This window comes from Budorcas taxicolor, chromosome 5 (assembly GCF_023091745.1).
Source record: "Budorcas taxicolor isolate Tak-1 chromosome 5, Takin1.1, whole genome shotgun sequence".
NCBI classification, from domain to species: Eukaryota; Metazoa; Chordata; class Mammalia; order Artiodactyla; family Bovidae; genus Budorcas; species Budorcas taxicolor.
Window position 1 is genome coordinate 85957057 of NC_068914.1, and position 15123 is coordinate 85972179.

Sequence of the window (15123 nt, forward strand, 5' to 3'; positions counted from 1 at the left end):
AGGAATTTATTTAACCCAAGGTTAACATGATTAATCTTAAAGGTTAATACTTATTTCTCCTATATGTTAGTTATATTCATTATAAGGGCAGGGAATATGGAGATTTAGCAGCAAATATCAGCCCAACAAATGAAAATCCTTTCACCAATGCTCCCCTTAAGATCTATTTAGTCTTAAGATAGTGATAAAGTTACATTTTTACATAGCAAGGACACAGTGATTTATAACAAAGTACAGTGATCTATTACAAAAGAGAAAATTCATTAACTCAAAAAGTCTAGTATTGGTAACCTTAAAAACTACTATATTTCCTTTTCTATATTCCAAATACATTGATTAATATATTCCCAGGTGCCTAAGGATATGGAGGCCTGGCAGCAATCATTGACTCAACAATGAGAAAAGCCCTATGCTAATTAAGACTCTCAAAATACTCCAAAACTCTCTGTGCTAAATCATGTGCCTAGTGACAGCAGTGTGGATAATCCTGTCACACAAGCTAGTCTGTCAGCAGAGAGGTTTAACCTAAGACACCCTTGTCCCACCCAGGGCAGGGAATTAGCAGCAATTATTGACACAACAAATGAAAACCCTTCACCAATATAATTCCTAACTAACCCACTATACTAATAATTTCCAACTCCCCAAAAGAATTTGCCTTTAGTAAGTCTAAGACATCTCGTGCCTCTCAGATTGGGAGGCTGTAAACAAGCACATGTTGCCAGACGAACCTATACAGGCGGGCTAGATAACCTTCAGAGGAGTCCATAAGCTGAAACACTCTTGTCACGCCCAGGAATTTTTATTGACTTGGAGCTGCACATTTACGTTTACTCCTTCTCTGAGAGAAACGGTTGTGGGGGAGAGCCCCCCATAAAATCAGAGGTGTAGGTGAGAGCATAAAACAGACTCTGGTTTTGGGGTAGATGCTCGGGAACAGGGGGTTTCCTGAGGCTTGATCACGCCTTTGCGTATGCCAAGCCTCCTTCCTCATGACCTTTGCCATGGGCGGAGTTCCTCATGCTGGCCCCCAACAGCTCCCTGTCTCCTGTACAATGTCACGAACCTCTGTCCATAGTTCATCAGGCTCTCTGTCTATCAGATATAGTCCCTTAAATCTATTTCTCACTTCCAGTGTATAATCATAAGGGATTTAATTTAGGTCATACCTGAATGGTCTAGTGGTTTTCCCCACTTTCTTCAATTTAAGTCTGAATTTGGCAATAAGGAGTTCATGATCTGAATCACAGTCAACTCGTAGTCTTAAAAACAAATGAACTGTTTTCTCTAGAGCCAAGTTCATACTTGACTTCACAGAGTAGAAACTTAAAATGTTCTAAATTAACCTGAATCAATCATTAAAAGATTGTCTCAGGTGAGAGAAGAAGGTACATTTGGTTAAGAGCCTGAGTGCCATATGAAATATATAAACGACTGGTTAAATGAAAATAGGACATCATTTCTCTTGCTTAGACACTAAGCTGCCTTTTATTCTGCCTTTTTTTTTTTACTTTAATTGGAAGTATTCAAAATTTTTAGAACCAGGTTTTTTTCCTAAATAAGTGCATACTTATTTTTCTCCCTTCAAAAAAAAAAGGTCAGATTAACAAGTTAAACCCTTCCTTGAAACTGACAAGAAAATAACTTTTCGGTTCTAATTGTAGTTATTGTCTGGATTATATATTTTCCAATCTCCTAGTAGAGTTTCTAGTACACTGTGCTAGTCTCCCCAGCAGTTTCATCCTGTAGTATAACACTGTCTATTGTATAATATCCCCAACTGAAAGTGTCCACAGTCAAAAACAATAGCATGCATTCTTAACACAATTATCTACTACTGTTTCTCTTTAAATATCATTTACGACGTCCTTTTACTATGAAATTTTGCAGGCTATTATGCAAAAGAGAGCTCTCTTTTTGTATGGCTCTCTTCTTGGGGCTTCAAGGCAGTTGTTCCTTGCAGCTTCTATTTCTGCAAGTGAGTTATCAGAATCGCTAACCAGTTCCATTTGGGTTGTGGATTAAATGTTTGCAAATGGCAGCTTTAGCCTCTGGCAATTTAAAAGCAGGGCTTAGCTTGAAGTACCATTTGACAATTGGTTTTACTTTCTTTTAATTTCTTTACCAAAATATCTCAGATATTCACTCCTAATTACCCACCCCCAAAATTTTTCATTAATGAGAAGAAAGAGATTAATGAACCTACACTGTGCCTTGTTTTAGAGAGCTATCATCATTTGATTCTTTCTATAAACATGCATTGGGTATCTAGGCTACAATGAGATTGTGCAGTTGCAGAGTTGGTAAGCATGGCTTTTTCCCTTGGATCCTTGCAAACCAGTCAATAAAGAACATTGTGCGTTCTATAGTAGAGGTGTGCACAGAGGAAAAATGAAGGTCATCACCATCATCTGTACTACATATTGACTTGGAGGAGATTTAAAAGAGAGGAATCTCCATTTTATGTAATTTAGCAATTCCTTTTAAAAAACAGTTTCTTAAAGTAGGGCACACTTACAATCTTTGCCCTTGAAAAAAATATGTAAGAGTAAATATTTGTGAGATGTTATAGCATCCTAATATGTTTTACACTGTTAAAGTTTGTGTGAATTTAGAATGCGAGTATATACATTTCTGTATTTTCCTTTCATGTAGAGTCTTGCAACCAGGTGGGTTCTTAGAGATCATGTGCTCTTGGGATGGAAAACTTGAAGTCCAGAATTTAGGACTCACTCCAGGTCATACTGTGAAAGGGGACAAATAGGGCCTAAGATATAAGTCTGTTTTTTATAAAATATATATATATTTAATCTATGCTTGGAATATTTTTATGAGCACTGATTTTATAACAATATATATATATATATATGTTGTTTTTTTTTTTAAAACTTTTAACACACTTTATTTAGGGGCCAAACAAGGCAGCATTTGGACAGTTAAGAAAGGCACCTCATTGAAAATAATACATCACAGTGTTGTAGAGTGATCCCAGTCATAGGATTTGAGGATGGAAAGGACAGTCTTTGGATAATGTTGCTTAGGACACTTGCTCATTCATTAAGAGTCCTTTCACACGATGTGGATGGAGGAAGGCAAGAGTGCAGGACTGTGGCGTACACTGGGTGGCTGCCGAGGGCTCACCCGTGAGGGCAGGCGAGCTGGTAAATCAGTGGTGAGTATGAAGGGAGGGACACCAGCCCGCCCCATGACTCCAGTAAGCCGGATTTGTTGAGATGCTGCCCCCAGGAACACACTCCATGTCTCTTTCATGTGTGGAGATGACGTTCTGATTTCATGGTATGGGTGACCAGGATTAGTAATCAACTCCTGCCCTGTTTCAAGCTATGGGACAGACAGGACAACAGTGTGATTTCCTGCATTCCTGGGCTGGCATGAGGTTCTGATAAAAGCTGAGGTCTCAGGGCACTGAGACCTGTCCAGTTGTCACCAGTCCAAAGTAAATGAAAACATGATTCCTTAGAAATAGTACTGCATCTCTTTGTTTCTATTTATACCCTCCAATCAAGTGTTTTAAAAAATTAATTTTTCCCTTTGCTTATACTTTTAAGAGTCCTATTCCATGTAAAAGAAATTGCTTCACGGCAACACAGCTCCTCTCCCCTTCTTGGGCCCTCACCACTCCTCCCTCCCCATCCTTACCCTGACCGCCCCTCCCTCTGCCCAGCACCTAAGAGCAGGGATCATGCCGTGGGGTGATGAGTAGTGGTGCAGTCTCGCCTGGCCTTCTGTTACTAGGATGTGGCTTTGGAGAATGCTGCTAGGATGCTTGCAAACACGACGTCAGGGGTCTGGGATGCATCGATGGCAGAGTGGATCCCTCGTTTACTGTAGTACTCCACCAGTGGGGTGGTTTGAGTGTGGTAGGCCTTCAGGCGGATTTTCAAGGCCTTCTCATTATCATCTGATCGGCGGATCAAGGGTTCCCCAGTGATATCATCTTTCATGGATTCCTTTGTGGGGGTTGAACTCCTCGTGTTAGGAGCAGCCACTTGGGGGGTGAATCAGTCTTCCTGTGATTCTCCGGATGAGCAGAGAGTCTGGGATGCTGAATTCAATCACAGAATCAAGCTTCTCTTTCCTCTTCTTCATGAGGTCATCAAGCATTTCTGCCTGCCTCACGGTCCGAGGGAAGCCATCTAGAAGAAAACCATTTTTGCATGGAGGGGTCTCCAAATTCTTTTCAATGAGCTCCACGACCATTTCATCACTCACCAGCTTCCCAGCGTCCATAGTCGCCTTCAGCTTCTTTCCCAGCTCTGAGCCGGAAGCCACCATGGCCCTCAGCATGTCTCCGGTAGCCAAATGGCAGACACAGAAGTTTTCAGCCAATTTGGGTGCCTGGGTACCCTTGCCGGCTCCGGGCGGCCCTAGGAGCACGGCCCGGATGCCTTTAGGAGACTCTGGGACCGGTTCGGCTGCAGGCACGTTGGGAGCCATGGCTGCCAAAACCTCTCACTGCTCAACCCGCCAGCACCTATAACAATATATTTAAATTCTAAGCTTTTATATTTAGGAAATTTCATGTAAATTTATGAGGTCATATTCAAGAAAGCATTAAAGAGCAAATCATGAAAAAAAAAATAGCCACTTCTAGAAATTGTCCCTTTTTTTCAATCCTATTTGTTAAGCTCACAGTTATGATATATGCTTTCTGTAAAAGGTCAATTAGCAGATTCCCCACGATATTTAAAGTTCTGTGTTATCTTCCAAATGTCAAGTCCAACTTAGAAATGTTACATTTGGGAGAATTTTGCCATAAGATAGTCCATATGATGAAAAATATATATTCCAGGTCAAGGATAAGGGAATGATAGGAAATCATACTCTCTCTCCAGGAGTCTGAGAGACTCTACAGTCCAGATCAGTCAGCCACCTCAGTTCCCAAACAGTGGCCCACTCCCTGAGATGGTGATGAAATTGAACACTGATTGATGAAATTGATTGACCTCTATAAACTGATGTGAAGCAGTACAGAAAGATAGTTTTCATGCTTTTTTAATATAGGAAAGCCTCATATAAACTATGGGGTAAGTTCTAGGAGAGGACTGAATGCATAAAGAGAAGAAAATAACCAATGGGATAAAGTGTTGGTCCCAGTAAAGGCCAAGGGGACTAAGATTTAAAGTTCTAGTAGAATTCTGACCTTCAAACAATTCTTTTTCAGAGCCTGGAGGAAAAGAAGTGAGGATAGCTGTGGCTATAGATATCTTTGTTCAGTCTGAATTTAAAGTTTAAAAGTTCATTCCTAATCCCTTCAGTTTTTACTGGGAAGCAAGAAAGACATAAGTCTAAAAGATTTGTAAGAGGATTAGGACTGGAAGAAAGTTGTGGGCATTTGGGATGTCAGTTATGGGACTGAGAGCAGGTAGTCGTTTCCATGCAGCAGTGAAGATCGAGCTTCAGCTGAATACTGTACATGTATAGCGTTACTAGTATTCCTGGTTATGTTAATTCTCCACCAGTGCAGAGCAATTTAGATACAGAAAGTAAGAACAAAGATGGTTAGAAAGAACCAGACATAAAAGTTTATAGGCAAGAGAACCTAAATTCAAAAACCTTCAGGGTCTGGTGGTTAACGTGATTTAACGTGAAAGTCTGACAGAGAAGGACTCAAAGCTGTGAAGTCACTGAAGCGTCAGGAAGAAAGGAGTGTGGGAAATCTCTGAGACAAAGAGCAGTTATTCTAGGAATAAGAAAGGAATCTTGAAGGAAAGGAATAAAAAATCTATATGTATGGTTTAAATCAGGGATCAGCAAACTTCTTGTAAAGAGTAAGATAGCAAATATCTGTGGCTTTGCAGGCCATATAGATTCTGTTATACTTCTCAGCTCTGCCCTTTAAGTTGTAGGCATTCATAGATAAGTAAACAAATGGGCATTGCTATGTTTCAATAAAACTTTATTTTAAAAATGGGCTGAGTTATATTTGTCTCAAAGGCCATAGTTTGCTGACTCCTGTTCTAGATAATGACCATTTCCAGGATGTGGGCGAAGTTAAGTGGTTAGAAACCAATGGGTTACGATGTTATAAGATTAGTATGTTGGTTATAAACCATCTAAAACTAACAGACACTGAGCGAAAACTTCACCCAAGAACAGAATAACACATTCTTCATAAGTGTACAAGAAGCATTGTCCAAGCTAGGTCATATGCTAGGCTGCAAAATGAGCCTAGGTAAATTTTTAAAGGATTAAAATCATACAGAATATGTTCTCTGATCACAATTGGTTGAAATTAGAAATCACAGATAACTAACAAAGAAATCTAGGAAATTCACAAGCATGTGAAAATTAAATAACACACTCCTCAATTGCTAGTGGATCAAAGAAGAAATTACAAGGAAAATTACTAAATAATTTGAGATGGGTGAAAATGAAGACATACCCCACCAAATATGGGATGCAGCTAAAGCAGTGCTTAGGGAGAAATTTATAGCTATAAATGCCTACATTTGAAAGGAGAAAGATATCAAAATCAAAAATCTAATGCTCTATCTTAAGAGAAAGAAGGGACAATAATCAGGTCTGAGATGCCCTGAGGAGATAGAATGGGATGAAAGCCCAGATAAGAGATGTTAACCTTAGCTGAGAAGAACAGCTTCTCTTTTTAACTGGAGTGTGTACATGCCTTCTAAGTCACTTCAGTTGTGTCTGACTGTTTGGACAGACAAACCTACGGACTATAAACCATCAGGCTCCTCTGTCCAAGAGATTCTCCAGACAGGAATACTGGAGTGGGTTGCCATGCTTTCCTCCAGGGCATCTTCTGACCCAGCAATCAAACCTGAGTCTCTTGCTTCTCCTGCATTGGTAGACAAATTCTTTACAAATAGGAAAGTATTAATAGAATGGTTTATATGTTTGCTATAAGATTATAAATTTCCCATTTTTAACCACTTTCATCTGTTTTCTCTGTAAAACTTGAGTTCCTTTGCAGAGAGTAAAGAGAAATGAAGCATTGGAGATCTGAGGAATAGTTTTTGTGCCAAATGGTTGAAATAGTCCTCCAATGGAGTTGACTAGGGAAAACTATTAAGAATTTTAGGCTGTTGAGGATCCTTTTGAGGCTGGTAGTAGTATGTTATAGAGGAACTACTGATCTTCCCTGCTGTGTAATTCCTTCAGTTGCATTGGGTATGCGGGTAAAGGCACAGAAAAGGCAAGTGTTGACATTCATATAATAGCTAAATGGGTGAGATAAGAAGATAAATAGGCAGGGGAATTTAGGATATTGAAATGATGAGTCATGGGCAATAAGCTAGTTAAGGACAGAACCAAAGAAAAAAGAAGCTTGCTTCCAGTTCAAGATGGTGGAATAGAAAGATGTACATTTATCTCCTCCTGCAAAAGTACCAAAATCACAACTAGCTGTTGAATATCCATTGACAGGAGGACTCTGGAACCCACCAAAAAAAGATACCTCACATCCAAAGACAAAGAAGCCACAAGAAGATGGTGGGAGGGGCACAGTCATGATAAAATCAAATCTCATATCTGCAGTGTGGGTAACCCACAAACTGGAGAATAATAATACTAAAGAAGTGCTCCCACTCTAAGGAAGGTTCTGAACCCCACATCAGGGTTCCCAGCCTGGGGATCCAACAATGGGACTGGGAGTCCCCAGCAAATCTGACCTTGAAGACCAGTGGGATTTGACTATAGGACTTCCACAGGAGGGGGAAACAGACTCCTGTCTTGGAGGGTACAAATAAAATCTTGTGTGTGCCAAGACCCAGAGGAAAGGAGCAGTGATCCCACAGGAGTCTGAACCAAAACTACCTGCAAGTGTTGGAGGGTCTCCTGTGGAGGTATGGGTTGGCAAGGCCTCACCACAGGCACAGGGCCACTGGCAGCAACAGGCCAGGAAGGTCTCCTTTGGTGTAAACCCTCTTGGAGTTTGCTGTTAACCCTACCATAGAGCCCATGGACCCTGGAACTGGGTCCCCTCAAGCCAAACAAGTACCAGAAGGGAATGCAAACCCAGCCATCAATGTATTATTGGATTAAAGTTTTACTGAGTAATGCCCTGCTTGCTAGAGCAAGACCTAATTTTTCCCTTTGCCAGTCCATCCCATCAGGAAGCTTACACAAGCCTCTTAGCCTCCTCCACCAGAGGACAGACAGAAGAAGCAAGAAGAACCACAGTCCCACAGCAGCTGGAACAAAAAAGATATTACAGAAAGTAAATCAGGATGAAAAAGCAGAAAGTTATGTCCCAGATTAAGCGAAAAGATAAAACCCTAGAAAAACAGCTAAATGAAATAGAGATAGGCAACCTTCTAGATAAAGAATTCAGAATAATGATAGTGAAGGTGATCTGGGATCTTGCAAAACAATGGAGAAGATGCAAGAAATGTTTACCAAAGACCTACAGGAACTAAAGAACAAACGAAGAGAAGTTAATAATACAAGAGATGGAATCAATAGCAGAGTAACTGGAGCAGAAGTATGACCTGGAGGTCAGAATGGTGGAAATCACTGCCACAGAACAGAATATAGATAAAGGACACATAGTAATCAAACTGACAAAAATTAAAGACAATAGGTAACTGGTTTGGGGCCTTTTATGGGAAATAAGTATTTTTCAAAAAATTTAAGTAGTCATTTTTCTACAAATGGGTGAGTTGACATTTCCCAAATAATTATCATTTAAAGCCACTGAAACCATCAGGGGTTTTAATTCTACTTCATATGGGCAGAATAAACGAACAAAATACTAGTAGGAATGATCTTCCCTTCCAAATTAGCCTAGTCTAGTTCTTAAAGCCAGAAGCTCAGAGTACTTCTCATGATTTCTGTTTTATTCTATTTATCATAGGTATAGACAATTTTAGGTTCACAATACTGTATCACATTTCTGAAGTATGTTGATCTTTCAGTAGGCTTTGAAAGACCTCTTTTTTTTTTTTTTTTTTGCTTTTAGTATACGGCTGAAACAGTGTCAGACTTTAATTTGGGGGGCTCCAAATCACTGCAGATGGTGACTGCAGCCATGAAATTAAAAGACACTTACTCCTTGGAAGGAAAGTTAAGACCAACCTAGAGAGCATATTGAAAAGCAGAGATATTACTTTGCCAACAAAGGTCCGTCTAGTCAAGGCCATGGTTTTTCCAGTGGTCATGTATGGATGTGAGACTTGGACTGAGAAGAAAGCTGAGTGCCAAAGAATTGATGCTTTTGAACTGTGGTTTTGGAGAAGACTCTTGAGAGTCCCTTGGACTGCAAGGAGATCCAACCAGTCCATCCTAAAGAAGATCAGTCCTGGGTATTCATTGGAACGCTGATGCTGAAGCTGAAACTCCAATACTTTGGCCACCTCATGCCAAGAGTTGACTCATTGGAAAAGACCCTGATGCTGGGAAAGATTGGGGGCAGGAGGAGAAGGGGGAGACAGAGGATGAGATGACTGGATGGCATCACTGACTCAATGGATGTGAGTTTGAGTGGACTCTGGGAGTTGGTGATGGGGAGGCCTGGCGTGCTGTGATGCATGGGTTTGCAAAGAGTCGAACATGACTGTGTGACTGAACTGAACTGAGCTGAAAGTCTCATTAAAAATAGACTATTTGTAAAGATTTACAGACAGAATGACAGTGTCTAATTTTAAACAATGCCAGTCTTTTCCATTTAGCTAAATGCATCAAAGAAGTATTTTGATTTTGATGATTCGTGTCTTTTTCAGATAGCTTGCATTAGTTCTTACCCTGTTTCTCTCCCACACCCCACTGTGTAATTACTTGTACAAAGTAGACATTTAATAAGTCTGTACTGACTTATCTTTAATTATGTAATCAGTTGTTCCCTGAAATACTCTTCTCTCTAATTCTTTCCCTGGTAAATTTCTCTTACAATCCAGCTCAAATATCATCTCTGAAATTATCCCCCATTCTTACAGGCAAATAATCAGGTCTCTGCCCTTATTTCTGTTTTCTATCATATCATCATTATTAGCAGGTATAGCTATTTCTTATCCTTGCCTTTTATCTGCCAAGGAGCAGAGCAGGGACTTTAATTTATTCATGTTAGGGTCTCCATACCTTGTATGTGCCTACGGTGTATAAAGTGTTCCAGGTTTGTCTGGCAAACAGTATGATAGTGAGGAAACTCATTCTACAAGCACACTGTTGGCTTATGTTGGAAAATCCTGCCCTCTAAAGGATTTTGCCTCTTTAAAATTTTCCTGAAGTTAGGATATTGCTGTTAGGTGAGCAATGATTAGTTGGTAATGGCTCTGTAATCCAACAGTGGATGGGAAAATTTAGCCTTTTCACCTATACCAACCTTTATTCTTTTCTCTTTTTCAGAAAAATTTATGCAGTTTTTAAAGGTTACAACTTCTTTTAATTAAGCATACAACATAGTTGATTTTCAATATATATTTATTAAAAGTACAAGTATCTCCCAGGATGTTAACTCTGACCATTCTTACAGTGGTGGCATTTTTAACTTTTTGCTCTAGATGTAATTTTTTTTCATTCTTTGAATTTTCTATTTCATGGTTTATATTAGGAAAAAATTCCATTTTTTAAAAGATATGGTACATGATGGAAACATTTAAGAGAAGTAAAGGCTTTGGTACAGTTTGGAACCAGGTAGCTGGTTCAAAATGGACCAGTCCATGCTCTGGTAACAAATCTCAGTGGCTCAGGAAAGCAAAAGTATATTTGCTGCTGGCAGACTGGAGTTCTTCTACATGCAATATTGCACATCCAGTCCACCTCCATTTCACAGTCGTTTCCAAAGTTGCTGCATCCAGAATAGGGAGAGATGGAAGTAATCAGCCAGTTCTCACCTGCCTAATCACAAGTTATTTGCCAGAGCCAAACCGAGTCACATGGCCCCAGGCTTACTGCAGAGTAGCGTGGAAAATGCAGGAGAGCACGTAGAATAGTGTGTGCTGAGCATCAGTTGTCTCTGTTAACATGACTACAACTCGTTTCATTTTACAGTTACTGTAACGAATGTATGTTGGATCCAGACTGCGGTTTCTGTTATCAGATGAATAAATCAACTGTCATTGACTCTTCCTGTGTTCCAGTTAATAAAGCATCCACAAATGAGGCAGCCTGGGGCAGGTATGTTGCTCATTACGTACCATAAGAATATACAATAAAATTTCAGCTTGAGACTTATTTTTAAACTTACAGAATGACTGCACTTATACACTCTACTTCTTTTAAACTGGTCTTCTTTAAAAGAATCTTTGTTCTTTATAACTACAGTACTTTGCAATATATTCTGATGAGAGTGGGTAGAAATATTGCAACTGTGTGCTTCACAAACTTAGCGTGTAAACTCAAGCCTAGACTTCAGGAGATCCAAATTCCAGACCCAACTCTGTTCTAATAAGCTATAGGAGTCTGGACCTTGAGACAAGTATTGTTAAGTATTGCCACGGGAGTTTCTCCCACTGGGTATTTTTTAATTATACCAATAATTTCCAAACTCCCAAACTTAAGTGAAAGACAGAAAATTGTGAAGTCACAGTGAATTACTATCATATTGTACGTTTCTGGAAGTCAGAGAAATTAAACAAAATAAGAATAAAGTTGGTAATTATGGGCATGTATGAGAAACTGTGAATCTTTCTCTTTTTGACAGATCCCATTGGTTTAGAGTAGGCACATAAATGAAACATTTGTGTAGAACAAATATCCCATATTTATGAGGTAACATTCATATTCATGGATACAGAATCATGTAAATATTATTTGACATGGCTTTTGTGTTTTAAATTCTCAAAAAAAGATTACCAAAAAAAGATTTTCAAAAAAAGATTACCATGCTCTCATGCTGTCTGCCTCCTAATACTGGGGAAGGCAATGAAATCTGTAATAAAGTGCTTGTATCTCCTAGGAGCTAGAAAATATAATATGTCATTATTAATAATTATGCTGTTGTCATTAGTTATTTTATTATGGAATTATTCCAAAGTAGTAGTAGTAAATTATATGATATTGAGTGAAAATCCAGATCACATTTTAAATATACTGATTAAAAAGAAACTTGAAAGAGCTTATTTTAAAAACACCTAGTATATGCTTTTCATTAGTCAAGCTTTATTAGGAAGTTAATTGATTAATTATTTCTGAATGTAATACTTTACAGTTTAAATCCTTTTGATTTTTTTCAATAGAAGAAGCCTGAAAGTTTCTAGTCAAGAATTATGAACAATGTGAATTCTGTGTATGTAGTTTCCTGTACTTCATAGAATTAATTTAAAATCTTATGGAGACACTAAAATTATATTTATCTTTTTCACAAGGTTTATAGGTCGGTGGTCTCAAAATAAGAGTTTTATTCTTTTTGCAACTAACAAACTTTACAACTTTTTAACAGAAATGTGTATTACTTCTTTTATTTACACCTCTTTTAGATTTTATTTATATTTTTGTACCATTATTCCTGGACTACACCCACTACTAGAGAAAAGTGCAATGGATAATACCCAAGTAGGAAAAATACAAAGAACTAAACATATATACAAGAAACTTTTATGCTTGTGGAATATTATTAATAGAATAATAACCTAAAAATCTTTACGGGCCACCTCGGAAAGAAAACAGATTCTCTCACTCTTCTCTGTGCTGAGCAGCAATCTTCCTCTTAGCTTGGTCACCATACTGGGTTGCCTCAATCTTTCCTACAAAGAAAAGAAAAAATGCAGGATGTGTTTACCATGAAAAATTCCTACAACAGATTCTCCAATTGTAGATAAAATAGCATTCATTATATTTTTGTTTATTTTGTTGATAGGTTTTATGCAATTACCTAGAATGGGATATTCAGGGGAAAATCTACCTTTACCTTGGATTCCTATTTGAGCTATGGTATTTATAGATGTTTTAGGGTCAAGTATTGAGGCACTTCAATGACATAATCACAGATCTCTGTTGTTCAGTTGCCAAGTCATGTCTGATGCTTGCGACCTCATGGACTGCAGCACGCCAGGCTTCCCTGTCCTTCACTATCTTTCAGAGTTTGCTCAGACTCATGTCCATTGTGTCGATGATGCCATCAAACCATCTCATCCTCTGCTGCCCCCTTCTCCTATTGTCTTTAATCTTTCCTAGCATTGGGGTTTTTCCAGTGAGTCGGCTCTTCACATCAGGTGGCCAAAGTATTGGAATTCTTAGTTCTTCACGTACTTCAAGACTTCACATACTTCAAGACTAGCTTGAAGGATTTTGAGCATCACCTTGCTAGCATGTGAAATGAGCACAACTTTACAGTAATTTGAACATTCTTTGGCATTGCCCTTCTTTGGGGATGGAATGAAAACTGGCCTTTTCCAGTCCTATGGCCACTGCTGGGTTTTCCAAATTTGCTGGCATACTGAGTGCAGCACTTTAATGGCATCATCTTTTATGATTTGAAATAGCTCAGTTGGAATCCCATCACCTCCACTAGCTTTGTTCGTAGTAATCCTTATAAGGCCCACTTGACTTCACACTCCAGGTTGTCTGACTAAGTGAATAAGCAAACCATCATGGTTATCCGAGTCATTAAGACCTTTTTTGAATAGTTCTTTTGTGTATTCTTGCCACCTCTTCTTAATCCTTTCTGCTTCTGTTAGATCCTTGCCTTTTCTGTTCTTTATTGTACCCATACTTGCAAGAAATATTCCCTTGTTATCTTCAGTTTTCTTGAAGAGATCTCTTTTCTTTCCCATTCTGTTGTTTTCCTCTATTTCTTTGCATTGTTCACATAAGAAAGCTTCTTGCATATTTTTTTCTTGGGGATGGTTTTGGTCACTGCCTTCTGTACAATGTTACAAACCTCCATCCATAGTTTTTCTGGTTTTTTTCATAGTTTTTCTGGTAGGCATTCTGTCTATCAGATCTAATCCCTGGAATCTATTCATCATCTCCACTGTATAATCATAAGGGATTTGATTTAGGTCATACCTGAATTGCCTAATGGTTTTCCCTACTTTCTTCAGTTTAAGCCTGAATTTTGCAATAAGGAGCTGATCATCTGAGCCACAGTCAGCTCCAGGTCTTGTTTTTGCTGACTATATAGAGCTTCTCCATCTTCAGCTGCGAACAATCTCTAGTTGTAACTATTTCCTGAAAAACACCAGATAGAAGGGTAATACCATTTGTGATGAGGAGTATGCTGATTTTTATCTCAACATAATGAAAAGCATTTGTCCATATAACTAACTACAATTAATTTGAAATAAACCTTTGTCAATCAGTATGCTTTTCTGTGTGAATGTATGTGCTCAGTTGCTTCAGTCTTGTCCAAGTCTTTGCCACCCTGTGAACTGTATGTAGCCTGACAGGTTCCTCTTTGCATGAGATTCTCTAAGCAAGAATACTGGCATGAGTTGCCAGGCCCTCCTCTAGGGGTCTTCCCAACTCAGGGATTGAACCCACATCTCCTGCATCTCCTCATTGCAGATGGATTCTTTACCACTGAGCCACCGGAAAAGCCTTTTATATTTTAATCAAAAAGTTTTTTGTTTATCCTTGTTCTCCAGAAAAGATATACAAATGACAAAGCTCATGAAAAACTGTTCAGCAGCACTAATTATTAGGGAAATGCAAGTCAAAACTACAATGAAGTATTATCTCAGATGCCTTAGGATAAAAAACAAATAACAAAGAAAATACAACAATAACTGTTGTGGAAGATGTGAAAAAATTGGAAACTATATGCACTATAGATAGGAATATAAAATGGTGCAGCCACTATGGAAAACAATATGGCAGTTTTTAATTTCAAGATAGAATTATATGTCATCTAATAATTCCACTTTGGGTATACATCCAAAAGCACTGAAATAAGATCTTGAAGTTTTATTTGAATACCGTATTTACAGCAGCATTGTTCACAATAGCCAGAAGTTGGAAGCAACTCAAATGCTACTTGACAGACAGATGGATAAGCAAACTGTATATACATACAATTATACATATTTAAAGAAAAGAAATTCTGGCTACTACAACATGAATGAGCCTTGAATACAAGATGATGAGTGAAATGAGCAAATACCAAATGAATCCATTAACATGAGGGACCTAGAGTACTCAGCTTTATAGAGGAAGAATGAAGAATAGTAGTTGCCACAAGCAGAGGGAAGAAGGAAATAGGGA

At 38.6% G+C, this 15123-nt stretch overlaps 1 protein-coding gene and 1 pseudogene across 1 annotated transcript in view; one reads left to right on the plus strand and one right to left on the minus strand.

Moving 5' to 3' along the window:
* SLC2A13 (solute carrier family 2 member 13) overlaps positions 1-15123 on the plus strand; it is a 521832-nt gene that overhangs the window by 401965 nt on the left and 104744 nt on the right. Inside the window, exon 7 of the mRNA XM_052640217.1 lies at positions 10972-11097. Within this exon, the coding sequence (XP_052496177.1) occupies positions 10972-11097 (126 nt within the window). The remainder of the gene's footprint in view (positions 1-10971; positions 11098-15123) is intronic.
* Positions 3709-4484, minus strand: LOC128047835 (adenylate kinase 2, mitochondrial-like; annotated as a pseudogene).